At 37.3% G+C, this 16,081-nt stretch overlaps 1 protein-coding gene across 8 annotated transcripts in view; it reads left to right on the forward strand.

The window, feature by feature from the left end:
* LOC148960333 (adenosine receptor A3-like) overlaps positions 1-16,081 on the forward strand; it is a 105,657-nt gene that overhangs the window by 29,307 nt on the left and 60,269 nt on the right. For 6 of the 8 annotated variants that reach the window (XM_089116048.1, XM_089116053.1, XM_089116049.1 and 3 more), the window contains exon 2: positions 437-2,794. The exons of the other annotated variants lie outside the window; for them this stretch is intronic. In XM_089116048.1, the coding sequence (XP_088972174.1) occupies positions 441-1,418 (978 nt within the window). In that variant the 5' untranslated portion in view covers positions 437-440 and the 3' untranslated portion in view covers positions 1,419-2,794. Of the gene's footprint in view, positions 1-436; positions 2,795-16,081 lie in introns of those variants that run through there. 8 annotated transcript variants of the gene reach the window in all.

The following is a 16,081-nucleotide window of genomic DNA, read 5'->3' on the forward strand; positions in this document are numbered from 1 at the left end:
TGAGAGTAGAGACTGTTTCCAAGTGTAATATGTCGATGCTTCATGATAGCGTATTGGCTTATTTATCATTGCTCTTTATAAGATCTTAACACACCGTCTTGAATGAATGATGAAAGCTCATTGTCGCTCTTTTTTTCATTTAATAAATCGATAATTTCTATAATATTCTGTTAATTTCTAAACTGATGCGGTCGTACGTATTTTCTAAGGTCAAACTTTTACTAAAGTAAAGAAATGTTTTTTCTCCCACATTAAAACACGCAAAACAGATATATATGTCTGTGTTTTTATTCTAAATAGCAAATGCACCATCTGAAACACCTATGAAGCTCATTATTACAAAAGTTAGTTGCAAGAATTTTAAAAACCTAATGCATTCAAAGCTAAAGGTGATAATCTATTCTTTAGTTTATGACAAGTTGTGCAATTTTTCTAGAAAAATGGTACCAAACAGTACATTCTCCACAGGAAGCCTACCCAACCGCACAACAACGGAGAAATCGTATCCACAACGGGCCCTGATCTTCCATACCATATTATTGGTCCTGGCCTTGCTGATTGTTATTAACAATGCCACGGTCATTCTTATTTATCGAAGGTGCAAAGAGCTGAGACATTGGACCAACTTCCTTCTCATCTGTCTCGCGATGTCCGATTTCTTAGCAGGCATCCTCAATATACCCTTGATTGTTGCCTCCTCCATCCTGGCTCTGATGAAAACCGGCAGCCTTGCAATTCACTTCTTCTCCAACGCAGCGTCAGATTTCGTCATCATCACCAACGTGCTCATCCTTTTTCTTATTTTTACTGAGAGGTACCTGTCAATTTGCCGTCCTATATTAAGTCGAAACCTTGTCACATATCAGAAGATTCGAAATTGTGTGATACTTATTTGGGTCTCGGCCTTTCTATTAGCTACGGTCCCGCTAACATGGAGTTTTAAGATCCTCGCAAAGGAGGCTTACTCTCTTGCGTACAGAATCAGAATGGAAAGGCTGAGTGTCAATCATTCGTTGTTTGTTTCAATTTGCTGTTTCATTTTGCCCAGTGTGTTTATTCTATGTTACACCGTAGCTGTAATGAGAATGATCTTTTACGTAAGCGCTGAGAGTGAGCCACGAAAGAAGACAGCTGACCGCAGAAGAGCGTTTTGCCTGCTGCTAGTTATGTATATCTTGCTATTGTTAGCCTGGTCACCCTTAATTACAGTCAGAATGATAATGGACACAGGGGCAAATATCCGACTGTCACAGACTACTTTGGAAACAATCGTCATCTTGAGATTCCTTACTAGTTTTCTCAATCCGTTCATCTATACACTGTTTAAAGACGACTTTAAAAAAGCTTTGCTCGGCCTTTGTGGTAAATGCAGGCCGGTTGTAGTTGACCGGGAAACATTAATGGATGATAATGTGTAGCGCCCGGAGGTGTCTCTGAAATTAGTACGCTCCTGCAAAGAGTTTCTGCAATTGTAAACTACAGATTGTGTAGAAAAAGTTGATTTATGTCCTGTGCTGCTGTAGATACTGTGTGCCACTTTAGACAAGAAACAATATATTTGTTAATGGTACCCTAGCAACAGTACTAAAACAACCTTTTTAAAATATTCTGCCTTTTTGTGCTTCCTTGGAGAGCTCAATCTTTCTCGAAGTGGTAAAATCTACAAAAATCGAATTTGTCTTAGTCCTGGTTGCAAGACCTGTGCTTGCTAAGCGTCTAACTGGATTTTATAATTCCCATACAATGTTGTAGTCAAGCGATTTTCCTATTCGATTTAAATGTAAAGACTTTAACTTATCATTAATTATTAGTTTTAAATTTTATTCAACCGGCCTGTCTCTGCATTAAGCTTCAATTATCATGTATTTTAATCAAACCTCGTTAAACATAATTAAAAGTTCTTAATTAAAAATTAATGATAAAGCTAGATCTTTGCATGTAACGTTCAAATGAACTTTGTAAAGTTGATTTACGAGTCTCTATGATTTTAATATTTATCATAAAAAATTTAACTTTTCTAGCGTTAATCTCGTACTCTTGCCATAATGACGTAACTTATTTTGCAAAAGTAAATTAAACGAAATTTTGAACTGTAATCTTTACTGTTTTTGAAGAAAGGACCAAAAAGCCTTTCCTCCTTTGATGTTACCTCCTCCTCCCTCGTGTATCGATTTCTCAACGTTTTAAACTTTAGACCAACATATATGCCCTTATTCGAGGATCTGCTCTGATTCCATTACTCAGAATATGTTGGTATGTTAACTATACAGCCATGAAACTTGGCAAACCGACACAATTTGACTTGCTGAAAATGGTAAAAGTGGTTCTCCACCTCCGAAATACCTCTTTGCATTTTAAGACTGGAGTACTTGTGCCCATTCTATGGAGCATGATATTGAATGGTAACTTTCATATAATTTCCTATTAGGCCAAGAAACTTGGCAAACCTACACAATTTGATTTGCTGAAAAGACAGAAGTAATCCCCTCCTTCTCAGAAATACCCCTTTAAATATGGTTTCTCATACCTTGTCTATGATATCAAAGAATTTTCTGATATAACTCCAGGCATTAAAAACAATTTATACCAGGGTGTACATAAAAGGGGAGGATATAAAGCGCAACCATTAAATAATGTATGTTTCCAAGTTAATTAAAAGACCTTATCTTTTCAAAGACGTTGAGTTGAAGCAAATTGTTGAAAAATGTTGAGTTGAAGCGAATTTCAGAATAAATATAACAATTGGGCACCAAAAAACTTCATTCTCAAAATTTGAAAACAGTGTATCTAAACAACGGTCAGTGACAGGATACATTAAAAGAACATTGTACCCTTAAGGCTTAAGCCTTGCTCCATTCCCCCCCCCCCCTTTGATGTGACTAATCTAGTGATTTAGCCTAGGGCTGACAAGATTTGGCCATTGCTTCACTAGTTTTAACAAACTTATAAATGGACCCACTAGTTCTAACTTATAAAATTTCTCTTCTTGCTGTTATGAACTAAAAGTCTGATCCCTTTGAATAACTCCTGTATACAACCCCTGTATTCCACTGTATATGTAGTAGGTAGCTGATTTTTGCATTTTCATTGTCTCTCTGCAGAATTTTGAAACCCTTGTCTTTTTTGACTAAAGTTCTTTTCTTTAAATTTGTGATAAATGCATGCTGAAAGTTGTCCAGTCATTCCAGCACAAATACCCAAAAACCAGCAAACCATCCATTGATCGGCCACTCTTTGTAAATACCTAGAAAAGTGGATATAATTTTAGGTATTAATCTATTTTAGGCATATTCTAGGCAATTCTATTAAATATTTGACACTTTATATATTAAATATTTGAGTCCAATAATCTGAATTGCAGTAAGATTTAATAATACCTGTTCGTGTACACAACATAAACCAGTTTTTAAACCAAAAGTGGATTATGTCGACCTGTTCCGTGCTACACATCAAATTATGTATAAACGTTTTTAAGTCAAAGCAAATTTTCATTAAATAGTAACATGTAATAATCCTTATTATTTTAGATTTTAGAAATGAATAGATTATGATATGTACGGTACCTAGCCGGCTTATTTTTTATAAGGAAATAAGGAAACTGAGTTTGAGTATTTCTTGCCTTCATTGCAAGAAAAGAAACAAGGATCAACGTACCTTATATTCACTTCCTCATTTCTACATTTCACGGAATGTCGCGGGAGATAATTCATCCTCATCCTCTAGGATGTACTAACCGAATTCCCTCCCTCCGATTCACTCGACTACAATGTTGTTTTCGTTGGGATCGGGGCACGTGTCCACGACATTACGTCAGTGCCTGAAACTTGTCTCCAGACCTCTCCGCCACGGAAATGGAGAAATTCCACACTTCGCGTGGTAAATGCGGAAAAACGAAAAGAAAAGCAGAAATTTCGTGTCGATATTTGAAATCAGCACGATGAAAACTACTTGTTAGCTGGTTTTTGTTTTTCACTTCAGTTTCCCTTTGCTTTGTGCTTTTTGTTGGAAGTTGCTAAATTTTCAGCAAAATTTAAGTTTGATATTTTGTGTTTTTAAAGTGCTAAACAAATCTACAATTTATTAAAAATGGAACCTTGCAGCCAAATAGGTAATGTAACTTATAGCTATTTATCTAAATAGTTAGAAAAATTCATGGCTTCAAAGGTTTGTCTACCGTCTTTGCATAACCATTTTGATCTCTATTTGATCGTCATAATGTAACTCTTCGCCTTTTTCTTTTTCAATCAAAACTTTAGCAATCGATATCTTTTCTGTTAATTTCTTTAACCTTACACACCAAGTCTAGCTACTAATTTCACATACCTTTTCAAGCCTCCATACAATATTACTAGGCGCAATGAAAGAAGATAAAAAAGACCCAGCCTTGAAGCAACTTGAATCTTTATTATTCAAACTTTGTACATCAGTAGTGTTATTAACAATCTTCCCCATTATATTTATATGATAAACATGACAATAGTATTGGACACGGATAACGTACGAACAGTTTGTTCCAAAAACCCATGGCACCAAGTTAAACGTTATATCATAGTCGTATACACCGTGGTTCCCTTAAATGAAGCAAAAAGTCTCTAAATGACTATTCAAACTTCTATCTAGAAAGAAAATTTTAAACGTCTTTATCTTTAAGCTACCCATAGTTTTATTTTCAAGTCATCCAGGTTTCAACGGGAAGTGACTAATGAAGATGAAAATTAGGGGTGTTTGGCAGAATAGCATAGAATGGATCATTCCATAAACGCTCTTAAACTATTATGGATATCCTTAAACTATTGTTTCTCCATTGTTGGCGAACCTTAAAACTTTAGCAGAAAGTTAAGGAAATATATTTGTTTATGCTTGGTACAATCACCATGTCTCATTTGCAGTTTTATGCTTAATAGTCGTTCAAATATTGAAATATTTTAAAGAGAGCTCCTCAGATCTAAATTCAACTATTGATGTATAATATGCGATACAATAAACAAAAATTGTGTAGGGTAGCTACTACCGCTAGAGAAATTGATCAAAGTACGTCAGGATAACTAGACTGCTTAAAGTACGGCTAAATATACTTTATAGGGCCAATCTGACCCCATCGCCGCGATAAGCACATTGTCTTCTTCAACCATAAAATCTCAAAACAGTCGGTAATCGGGATAGAACATAATATAGGCTTTAATAGTTTTTAAAAGCATCGAAATTGCATAAAGAAAGCTTTGCGAAACTCTTTTTTGATGAATGTGTAGATAAACGGGTTGACTAGGGCGGTGACAAAACGAATAAGCATGAGACAGTCTAGAGCCCTAGGTGAAATCTGCAGCTTCACGTTGATATCCATGCATAACCTCACAACCATCAATGGAGACCAAGCCACAAGCATTAGCACGTACATTGCAGACAGCATACAGAAGGCTTTGTGGTAGGCGCGAAATTTGCTGTCGTCCTTGCTGATTTTGAGCCTCTCCTTTCTCTTCTGCTTCTGCTTTCTCAAAGAACCAATCATTGAGATAAGAAAGAAGAGCATAATAAGGCTTGGCAGGATGAAGAAGCAGACAGAAACGGCAATGGAGTGGTAGGTTATGAGCTCAACCATTATCTTTTGGTATCTAAGGCTGTATTCCTGCCCTGACACCACTTTGAAGCACCAGAACAGGGGAAGGAAAGCAATAACTGCCGATGTGATCCATATTGCGACAATTCCTCGCAATCTACGCTTCCTCGTTATTAGCTTTCGACTGCCTAGCGGGTGGCAAATGACCAGGTATCGATCGAGAAATATCAGGAACAGGTTCAACTCGTTTACTGTGACGACAAAGTCCGATACGACATTTACCGTAAAGTTGAGTGCGATCGCGCGGATATTTTCAGCTGCAATTAATGCCGATGAAGAAATTAGGGGAATATTGAACAACCCTGCAAAGAGATCTGTAAATGCCAGGCTCACAAGTAAATGATTATTGCTCGTATGCAATGGTCGTGTTTTGAAATATACTGTTAATATGGTTGAGTTGGATAGGATGATCATCAAGGCAAGGATCAGAAACACCACATAGAAGGGAATGATGTTCTGTGTCTCTAAAGGCATCACATTGACAGTCCCTGTTCCGTTCTTAAACGTATTTGCAAGGGTTACATTGATCTGATTTGACATCATTCTCAAACTTTAAAGAACTGTCTCTATGTGCAGATAGAATTCTTATTACGAGGGTTTATTCATTCACATGATACTATGCCTTAATTTCCCTTGAAGGCCTAATATTCAAAAGACAAATAGAAGTGTTGTATCTTCATCAACGCAGTTGGATTTTGATTTTCTGTCGCGTTTCTGCTTGAAGTGATTAAATACAATCGTCAAGCTCAATTCACCAAACCCTCTGTTGTGCCTTTTCGTAGATCAACTCCTTGCAAAAATCAACTCTAGCTTTGGTCATCAACCGACTATTGCACTTCCGTGCCATTCAGCATTGTGTGAATTCTTCAGTTTTACCGTGGCTTGTTTCACCTGTTTAAAAGAAACATTTCTCTCAATAACTTAATAACTTGAATAGGATTGACTTATTTTGCCGTCAAGGGCACTACATGATAATGTGATGATTGGCCAATGACAGGCTTCGTTGCATTTATACCTATAGGCACTTGTAGAAATATAAGAACTTAATGATATTTAAATAGAGTAAGAATAAGAACTTAAGACAAAAATTAACTGCTATTGCTATGCATCAAGTCTAAAAGAAGTAAGAAAGAAAAGTAAATATAAAGGAAAAAATGGTCTGCAAATTAAGTGAGGTTAATAAAGTAAACGCAATGATATTCAATTTTGTTCGTCCAACGACTTTTCAAAGTCAAAGTTAAAATCTATGTGTAGAAGTTAGTTTTATGAAAATAAAATGGTTTCTTCGCAGAGTTTTTAAAGTCATTAACGTTTTCGGCTTCTCGTGTCTAAATGAGATTTTATATAAAGCCAGAATTACACATCAGATCGCACCAATCGTACAAAAACGGTTTTTGAATTTGCAAGAAGATTGCAACGCTCCTAGTTGATTTTTCATCTTGTTTAATTTTGAAATAGCTTGTTAAAAGATAGTATGTTAGATTATGGATTCATCTAATCACTAATTTAACACATGCAGCAAAGTTTACTAAACTTAACAGGGAATTTGTCCTAAACAACAGTGAATCGTTTGAGATTTTAGTTAAAAAATTGCTAAAAAACACCACTAGCTAAGGCAATTGAGCAATACTTTTTCACCTGTCAACTTTTTTGTTGTAACATGAATAGAGACAAAAGTCGAAGAACGTGAAAAACTGATCGAACCCGTCTATTAGCAACTTTTTCTGGCAGAGCTCGGCGATAATAATTATTTTATACTTTGGAAGGCAGGGGGATTACTCTAAGATCTGAAATCCCAAAAGTGTTACGTTAATGAAAGCATAAACCTAAAATTAGAATCGGCTGGAATCAGCTAAGAAAAAAGGACTTCACCGCTAGTCTTTGAACCTGTCTAAAAATCTGGCTCTTTATCGGTTTGTCGTTAACAAAGAAATGCTCTAACAACTTAATGCAATTACAAGATTCTTAATGCAACTATGAAGCCAAAAAACTACACTTTTAGAAGCAGATTTTGAGTCTGAAATTCCATTACATGTTTTTTATCTCTTTCTTTAATAACAGATGATTTAGATTTGGCTTTTTACCAAAGAAACGTGCCTTAGGCTAGTTTGCTGCTTCGGAGTTAAGTTTGTTTGCATTAGGCTAGTTTGTCATGAGGTGGTTGTTTGGATCATTATCAATTACTTATTATCCATCGTCACCAAGTAACCCACTGATAATTCCTTTGGTTCTCCTCTATGACGAATCATAAAGCAACCATAATTTGCTGAACTCAACACACACAAGCAATAGACAATCATGATAAGACTGAACTCACAAACATAGTGCATGTTTCTTCAGCGTTTCTTTAAGAAAAAGGTGCAATTCATATGACTGTAAAGACCAAAATTGGAATAGCATTGTATTTATATTGGTAAGGTTAGGTAGGATTATGCCGCCTTTCACCAAGAGATTTTTGCATGCCAAAATAAAATGAAGGAATGACAAAAGCATCTATATCAAACTGTTGCAGAATTGCTTTTGTAAATGGCGAGGTTTTATTGAAATGGGCAAATGGATGCACAGGTAACTAGAATCTTAAGATTATTTGAGAAAAACTGCGAGCATTAGTGGTGGAGACTGATATTATCAAATAGCAATTCAAGCCGTGCATAGATTCGTTTAATAGCTCTTATTTATAAAGTCAATGGATAGCAATCCTTCAACTGCAGGGCCTGGAAAACTGCTCACAACATACAAGATTTCTTTGATTGTGCTTCCCGGCTTTGACATACGTTTTGTTGTGAAGGCCAAGGACTGTAGTAGTTTTGAAGACAAAGAGAGGTGACGACTAAGAGCAAATCAAATGAAATTATCACATTCCCGAATCACGTAGGAACAATTGCAACCATGCTATATGATCTGTAAGAACCCTTTCCTCCTTAAATTCTCTGATTCATTTTTAGCCTACGAAGAACCGTAGGACAGTCATTAGCTAGCTTTGATTGGCTTATTCCCTTAAGCTGCATTGTGAGAGATATTAAACAAATTAGCATTCTTTACAATCAGCATAATATCTTTGATGAAAAGCATCTCTTCCCGGCCAGCACCTTTTCCTGGCCAACACCTCTTCCTGGCCAACATACAGGTACATGATTGTTGCTCTATTCTTAAAAAGCATTTAGACCTACCTACATCACATTGCTTGTTTGAGCCTTTGGGAGATCTACTGCAAGTGCCTACCTTGCGACTTTCGTTCGCTTTGCTTCTGTTGCATTTACTTTTTGTTTACTAATATCTTTCTAATTATTGGCTATTGAATGGAAATTAATAAATAATTAGCGAGAAAATCCATTTATGACATTATTTGTCCATGCTTACGCAAATGCCAGCTTGAATGCCAACGCAAGGAAACCAATCGAATTATCAGATCAACCGTAAGGGCTTGAAATACTGGTTGAATGAGAGATATCAGAATCGTAAAAGAAATGCTTCGTCTTTTTTCTTTCAATATTTGCAAATGAGATTATTTGTAGGTTGCTGTTTGATTAGAAAAGTCGCCAACCGGGCAAACAGAGATACCAAATTCAGTTCATGTCCCGTTATCTTTCGTCCTTGCCACTTTCACGTTGCAAACTGTCTGTTTTCCTCAATTCAAAACCTTTGAGCCGACAAATCTCCAAATATTTTGCAACATTCTCTGCAGGTGTCCAATCGCTGCTGTTGTCTTTAATTATCTTAAATTGATCTGTCCAGATTTCGTTGTTTAAGTAATACATTATTCGAGTTTCTGGACATTTTCTCGCCGCAAGGAGAGTAAATGTAAGCCCTTTGATGAGATAGAATTCCTTTTAGTTTATATCGTACACCTGCCTGTTGTTTTCAGAGCTTTAAATTCAAAGGTAGTCATCTTCGATGCATGAGTATCTGCAATATCCTGCTTTGTTTCTTTCTTCTAATTTTTATTGGCCTTTAAAACCTATTCACCTTGAGGTTTTGCTCTATTTTCAACGATCAATGGTGTATGGAACCCTGCAATTCACTTTACTAAGCGTTCACAAGTTTCTAATTTCTCCAGTTCTTAGCACAAAATCCTTCTTTCAATTCACTATAGTGATCTACTTTCACTAATTCCGGATTCCTTTTGTTCCTTATCTCATTTGTTTTCCATAACTCCTTTGGTTCATAACGTGAAACACAACGATGGACTAGGCAGTGATAAAACTTTAACTGGTCCTTTTTCCTATTAGAAACAATCATATACTTCCTATACAAGTATCAAATGTATTTTTTGTAATGAATTCTACCTTTTGTTGATGTTATGAACCTTTTCTATGCCTATCAGAAAATTATACAATTGAAAACAAAGTACCTTGTTTACCGTTTCGACTTATCGTATATATGGATAAACGGAATTAATGCAATCATTGGTTGTATCGATATATTGTTGCGCTTTAAAGGTCAGAGATCGCTTAAGATCAAATGTTATAATTTCATCGTTAAATAAAAATCCTAGTACATCTATAATTGTCTCCTCTTTTACACCAAAATCTATCTATCTACTAAACTCCACAAGAATCTAAGACAACGCTTGGTCTAAACCCATCTAAATAATAGAAAAGTCTAGCTTGATTATTTGCATATCAAGAAAAATGGAAGAATGGGATACTCGACTGTTGTGAGGTTAAAACTACTTTCATGAAAAACGTTAGTTCCGATCATCGACATCTTTACAAGAGAACAATTCAGCACATAATGCATACGACAGGCATTGCCATTTTGAAACAGCTTGTAAACAGGCTGCTGCAGAATTTTTGTCAACCAGAGCAAAGATCAAGCCCAGGGTACCGTGGGACACTGAAAATGTAATTAAAACGTCCTTCAAACTCAAACAGGCTGCTTTAATGAAAAATACCAACCCGTTAATTGCAATCACTGGTACATACACCAAAGGACAGGAGACGAATCACAGGAGACCTATAAACGCGAAAGAAGAAGTGGCAAATCTACCGTCACAAATCATCACGATTATCAAAGCAGGAGTAAAGAAACAAGCAGTCACAGCTTGGCATACCATAAATAAACGATGTGGCATCTACTCGACGTAAAAGTATAAACAAGGCAAAGTTGTATGCTTAAAATCTAGAGTGAAGTAAAGATATTAAGCGCTGTAGTGAAGACTGCATCTTGCTCTTCTCTAGGATAGGATTGACTGTATCTAGGCCAAGCAGAAAAACATAGGTTAATAACACTTTCTGCTTCTGTTCAACACTTTCTTGCCAAAATCTACAATTCGCTCCTGTTCAACCGATTACAACCAAAATTGAAAGACTGTTACGTAGAAAACAAGATTGTCAAAGCAAAACAAATCCACCCCTGGACAAGTACAAGCAGTTGGGCGTATGTTAGAAAAAGCGACAGCAAATAGTCTCCAATGTAGACTCATTTTAGTCAATTTTTCAAAAGCATTTGAATCAGCACGAAGGGGGAAGATCAAAATAATAATGCTGGCTTATGAATTCCCAGCTAAAATGGTGTCTGCTATCATGAACCTTAATGAAAGCTACCGATATATTGTTCAGTCACCTGTAGAGCCACTAATTTATATAACGTTCCTGGTGTGTTACAGGGAGGCATGCTTGCTCCTTTTCGCTTTACCATCCTACCGCTTATTTACTTTTTGGGCTTCAAAGTGGTGCGTTTATTTAAGCGGAGCACTTTTTTGACAGATCAAACTGTGTAGTTGTGCAGATTTTCATGCTTTTATCACAATATGCGCATCCATTCTGCTTATCTCCTACACTATTCTTTAGAGTAGCATTATAAAATTTCCCACTGTGTGGCTCCGCTACATGGACTCTGGTATCAAAGCAGAAAGTAAGAGTTTCACTTGCCCCTTCTTTTCCTTCCCTGTCTTTCTGTCTTGAGTCAGGTTTTTTTCTAATTTTGTCCCTATTTGATCGAGATACCTCTGCTAAATTTATCCGTATAAAATGTAGCAATCCTTTTCAGCTTGCCAATTGGTTTCTATTTTTTAAGCAATTGCTAATATTTTAGAGCTCGCACTGCTTCGACCTCGCCTGAAAATAATGCCAATTGTCTTCATTATGTGCCAATACATTTTCTTTGCTATTGCACGGCGAGATGGATTTAGAAAATGACATGATTTCAACACTTTATCAAAACCTCAAAAATATCGATCTATCTAACTTCATAATAACCTTACCTTTTGAAACGATAGCACTAAAAGGCGGCTTGCTGTGCTCAAAGCGTATATCAACATAGTGGCAATGTGATTCTCATTTAAACAACCATGCTTCTTAATTTATCCGTTTTTATGCTGATTTATGCTGAAAATGCTATTTGACATAGTAGGATTAGGCTTCCATTGTTTAAAAGGCATTAAAAATATTAATTTTGCTGACATACTTATCAAGAAACGCGAAGAAAGGGCAAAACGTTGCTGTGCTTCTTAATCACGGAGTAGGTGACATATATATGAGCTTGCAAAGCTTGCTGACTGTTATATTCTCTTAATTCCGTAGGCCAATTCATATAGAAGACACTTCGTTTACTTTCATATTCGAATCCTAAAACACAACTCCCCTAAAATTCCATAACACCCTTATTAATATAACAAAGCATAACAAAACAATTGTTGCACAGGGCAACCAAAGCAAGGTTCAGCATATTACTCATAATAATAATAATAATGAAGGTTCACTTTATGACATCACTTCCCCTTTTTAAAAATCAGCGAATAAATCTTGATGGTATCGGATCACCATATCTCACCGGTTGACTCCTTACTCTTGTTGATTGACGGCGTGCGTTATTTCCAAGTCTGTGTTCGCGTTCTGCTTGATTTCCTTCTTTGTTCAACTCTTGTTCTATATCACTGTCGAACTCTTCATGCTGATCTACTCTAGCAGGGAATTTCTTGAAATGTGACACATTTCTTGTGATACGTCTTGTTTTGTTCTCTGCGGTAATCATCGTCCCTTTACGTTGGATAACTTTGTATGGGGCTTTATCAAATCTTGATGAGAACTTGTTCTTATACTGTTGTTTCACGAGTACCGTATCTCCTATTGCTATATCACTTTCTTTCGCGTGTCTCTTCTTGTCAATATACATCTTCTGATATTTCTGTGACTTCTCTTCATTTTCTCGAGCGATCTTGTGCTTGTTTATAATACTTTTCCGTTTCAGTATTGGGAACTTTCCACGAATTTGTCTGTTGAACAAAAGTTCGCACGGTGGAACTTTCGTAGTAGAGTGCGGTGTTGTGCGATATTGTAGAAGAAACCTTTGTAATTCTTGCTTCCACGGTTTTCCTTCCACGATCGCTGCTTGAATAACTTTGCCTAGCGGCTGGTTGAAACGTTCGACCTCTCCGTTTGCTTGTGGCCATTTTGGAGTACTTCGGTCATGTTTTATTCCCAATATGTGTAAATAACGCTTGAATTCATCTCCATTGAAAGGAGGGCCATTATCCGTCTGTATCTTGTCGGGAATTCCATGCACAGCAAAGATACGATCTAGTTTAGGTATAAGTGTTGAAGCTTTTGTAGAGGAAACAACTTCTACTTCTGGGAAACGCGAGTAACGATCAATAATGACTACCAGATAGTCACCTGTTGGCAGTGGTCCATAATAGTCTATGTGTAGTTTCTCCCATGGTTTTGTTGGTAATTTACTCAATTGCAATGGCTCTGGTCTGTTTTCTTTACCTGTTGCTTGACAAGCAAGGCAAGAATCAATCGTTGCTTTAACTAAGTTATCTATTTTTGGGAACCACACTTTCTCTCTGATCATAGCTTTTGTTTTGGACAGTCCCTGATGACTTTCATGCGCGATGTCAATTGCCTTTTGGCGTAAAGATAGAGGAATGACTATTCTTGAGCCTCTAAGAATAATATTCTGAGCACCGATCGAAAGTTCTTCTTTGATTGCTCGATATGACAAATCGACCGATTCCCACGCACCTGAGCGAATAGCGGCGCGAAGTTTCTGGAGTTCTTTGTCGCTATTGGTTTCTTTACCAATCTCATGCAGACTCATTGTCTTAGGAACTGCATTAGAAGTTACGAACTTTATGTATTCCTCAGTGAACTCTGTTTCTTTTGATGTTTTAGCAGATGGATGGCGAGATAGGTAGTCCGCAGCGTTCTCTTTGCCAGGTTTATATTTAATTGTAAACTGATATGGCTGCAAGCGTAAAACCCATCTTTCTATCCTGGCTGATGTCTTAGAGCTTGGCGATCCGTATATGATCTCTAGAGGCTTATGGTCTGTGACAAGTGTGAAAGGTTGACCATATAAAAACAAATGGAAATGTTCAATGCCCCATACTATGCTCAAAGCTTCCTTTTCCGTCTGGGAATAACGACTTTCCACATCTGTTAAGGACCTACTAGCATATGCAATTACTTGATGGTCCTTTTTTTCTTTTGAGCTTTGCGATAAGATGGCTGAAATGCCTACAGGACTGGCATCAACTGTCAGACTAGTAGATTTGTTTATATCAAAGTATCCCATAACTGGTGAAGAGGTAAGCGCTCGTTTTACCTGTTCAAACGCATTGTGATGTTCCTTTTTCCACGAAAAGATCGAGTTCTTCTTGATAAGATCTCTCAATGGAGCTGTAATTGTTGAATAATTTGGGATGTATTTGGAGCTATAATTAGCCATTCCCAACAAACTTCTCACTTCACTTGCATTTTTGGGAATTGAAGCGTTTTGCAAATCCTGAATTCTTTTTGGATCTGGGCGAGTCCCTTTTTCGGAGAATATCTGTCCAAAGAAGTCTAATGTGGGTTGCAAGAATTTGCATTTGTTCGCATTTAACGTGAATCCCTTTTCTTGTAGACGTCGCAAACATTTCTCAAGGGCGATGTCATGCTCTTCCTTGTTGACACCGAAAATAATTATGTCATCTGCTATGTTCTGCACACCCTTGATGCCCTGAAGATTTTGCTGAAGCGAGTGTTGGAAGATTTCAGCGCTAGCATTAATTCCATATGCTAATCTTTTGTAACGATATAAACCGCAATGTGTGGAAAATGTTGTGATATACCTCGATTCCTCTGCAAGAGGTAGTTGGTGATACGCTTGTGAAAGGTCCAGCTTTGTGAAGTACTTCGAACCATTAAGCTCTAGGCTTATATCATTCACTGTGGGTATAGGATATCTAACCCTGTCTATGGCTTGGTTAGCCATCCTCATGTCCACACAAATTCGCACTGAACCATCTTTCTTCGGAACAGCAACGATGGGTGAGACCCATGGTGTTGGCTGATTTTCAGGTACTGGCTCTATGATATCCTGTCTTTGAAGCTCCTTCACAGCGTCCTGTACTTTCTGACGAATGTGAAATGGGATTCTCCTTGGGGGTTGAGCCTTTGGTATAACCTCTTGATTAATGTTGAGCTGCACTTCAGTGTCTCTGAGTTTTCCTAAACCTTTGAATACATCACGATATTTATCCAGCAAAGTTGAAAGTTTCTCATCTGTTACATCAACGGGCTTAATTGCACTTAAATTCAAGCTGATAAGTCCTAACTCCTGTGCGGTAGCCATGGATAGCAGACATCCTGAATCTTTGCTGCTCACAACGTAGAATGTTGAGACACAATATTTTTGCTTTGTTTCGACAAGAGCTTCAAATTTTCCTTTGAAACAGACGGGCTGTTTTGAACTGAAGGCAAATGCCTTGACCTTGGTTGGACGTAATTCAATTCCCTCTAATTGTTGAAAGGCTGTGTTGTCCAACACGTTGATGGAGGCGCCGGTATCAATCATTATTGATATTGGCTTTCCCGCAATAGAAATTGTTGTTGTAGGACACCCTGTGGATTTCTGTTGTATTGTGTAAACGTATTCATCGTCGCTAGACTGTGTCGAATAAATCAATGGCTTGACTGAGAAACGTTGAGGTTTGTTTGGCCTACCGGATTTCGGTCTCTTGTCCTGAGCTGCACTCCGACATACAGCTGCAAAATGATTCGATTTTGCACATTTATGGCATGTTTTGCCATACGCTGGGCATTGATCCTTTGGGTGTCGTGCACCACCACAGCTTCCACATTTCGGGGGTACAGTCAATTTTTGTTTACCTGCCTTGTTTGAAGCCGTAAACCGATGAGTGTATTGTTGCATGTCTTCTTTTGACTCAATTTCCTTCGCTTGGAATTCGCTCATTTCATCCCTTCTGCCATCAAGTAACATATCTTTTAGCGAATAGTCTGGGTCACGTAACGCTTTTCTTCTAATTTTGTTAGAAATGCCTCCAACAATTATTTGTTCCTCGATTTCGAAGTCGGTATCCGTAAAGGTACAATTGACAGAAAGATGTCGGAGCCGTGTGTGAAAATGATCTAAGGTCTCCCCTTGTTCCTGGCGAGTTTGGCGAAACTTGTACACTTCATACCGACGGTTTGTTTGAGGCTCGAAATATGCAGTGAGTTTATCACGAGCCAGTTCATA

The sequence above is a fragment of the Rhopilema esculentum genome, chromosome 4 (assembly GCF_057945365.1).
Source record: "Rhopilema esculentum isolate cy_ngs chromosome 4, ASM5794536v1, whole genome shotgun sequence".
In the NCBI taxonomy this organism is placed as follows: domain Eukaryota; kingdom Metazoa; phylum Cnidaria; class Scyphozoa; order Rhizostomeae; family Rhizostomatidae; genus Rhopilema; species Rhopilema esculentum.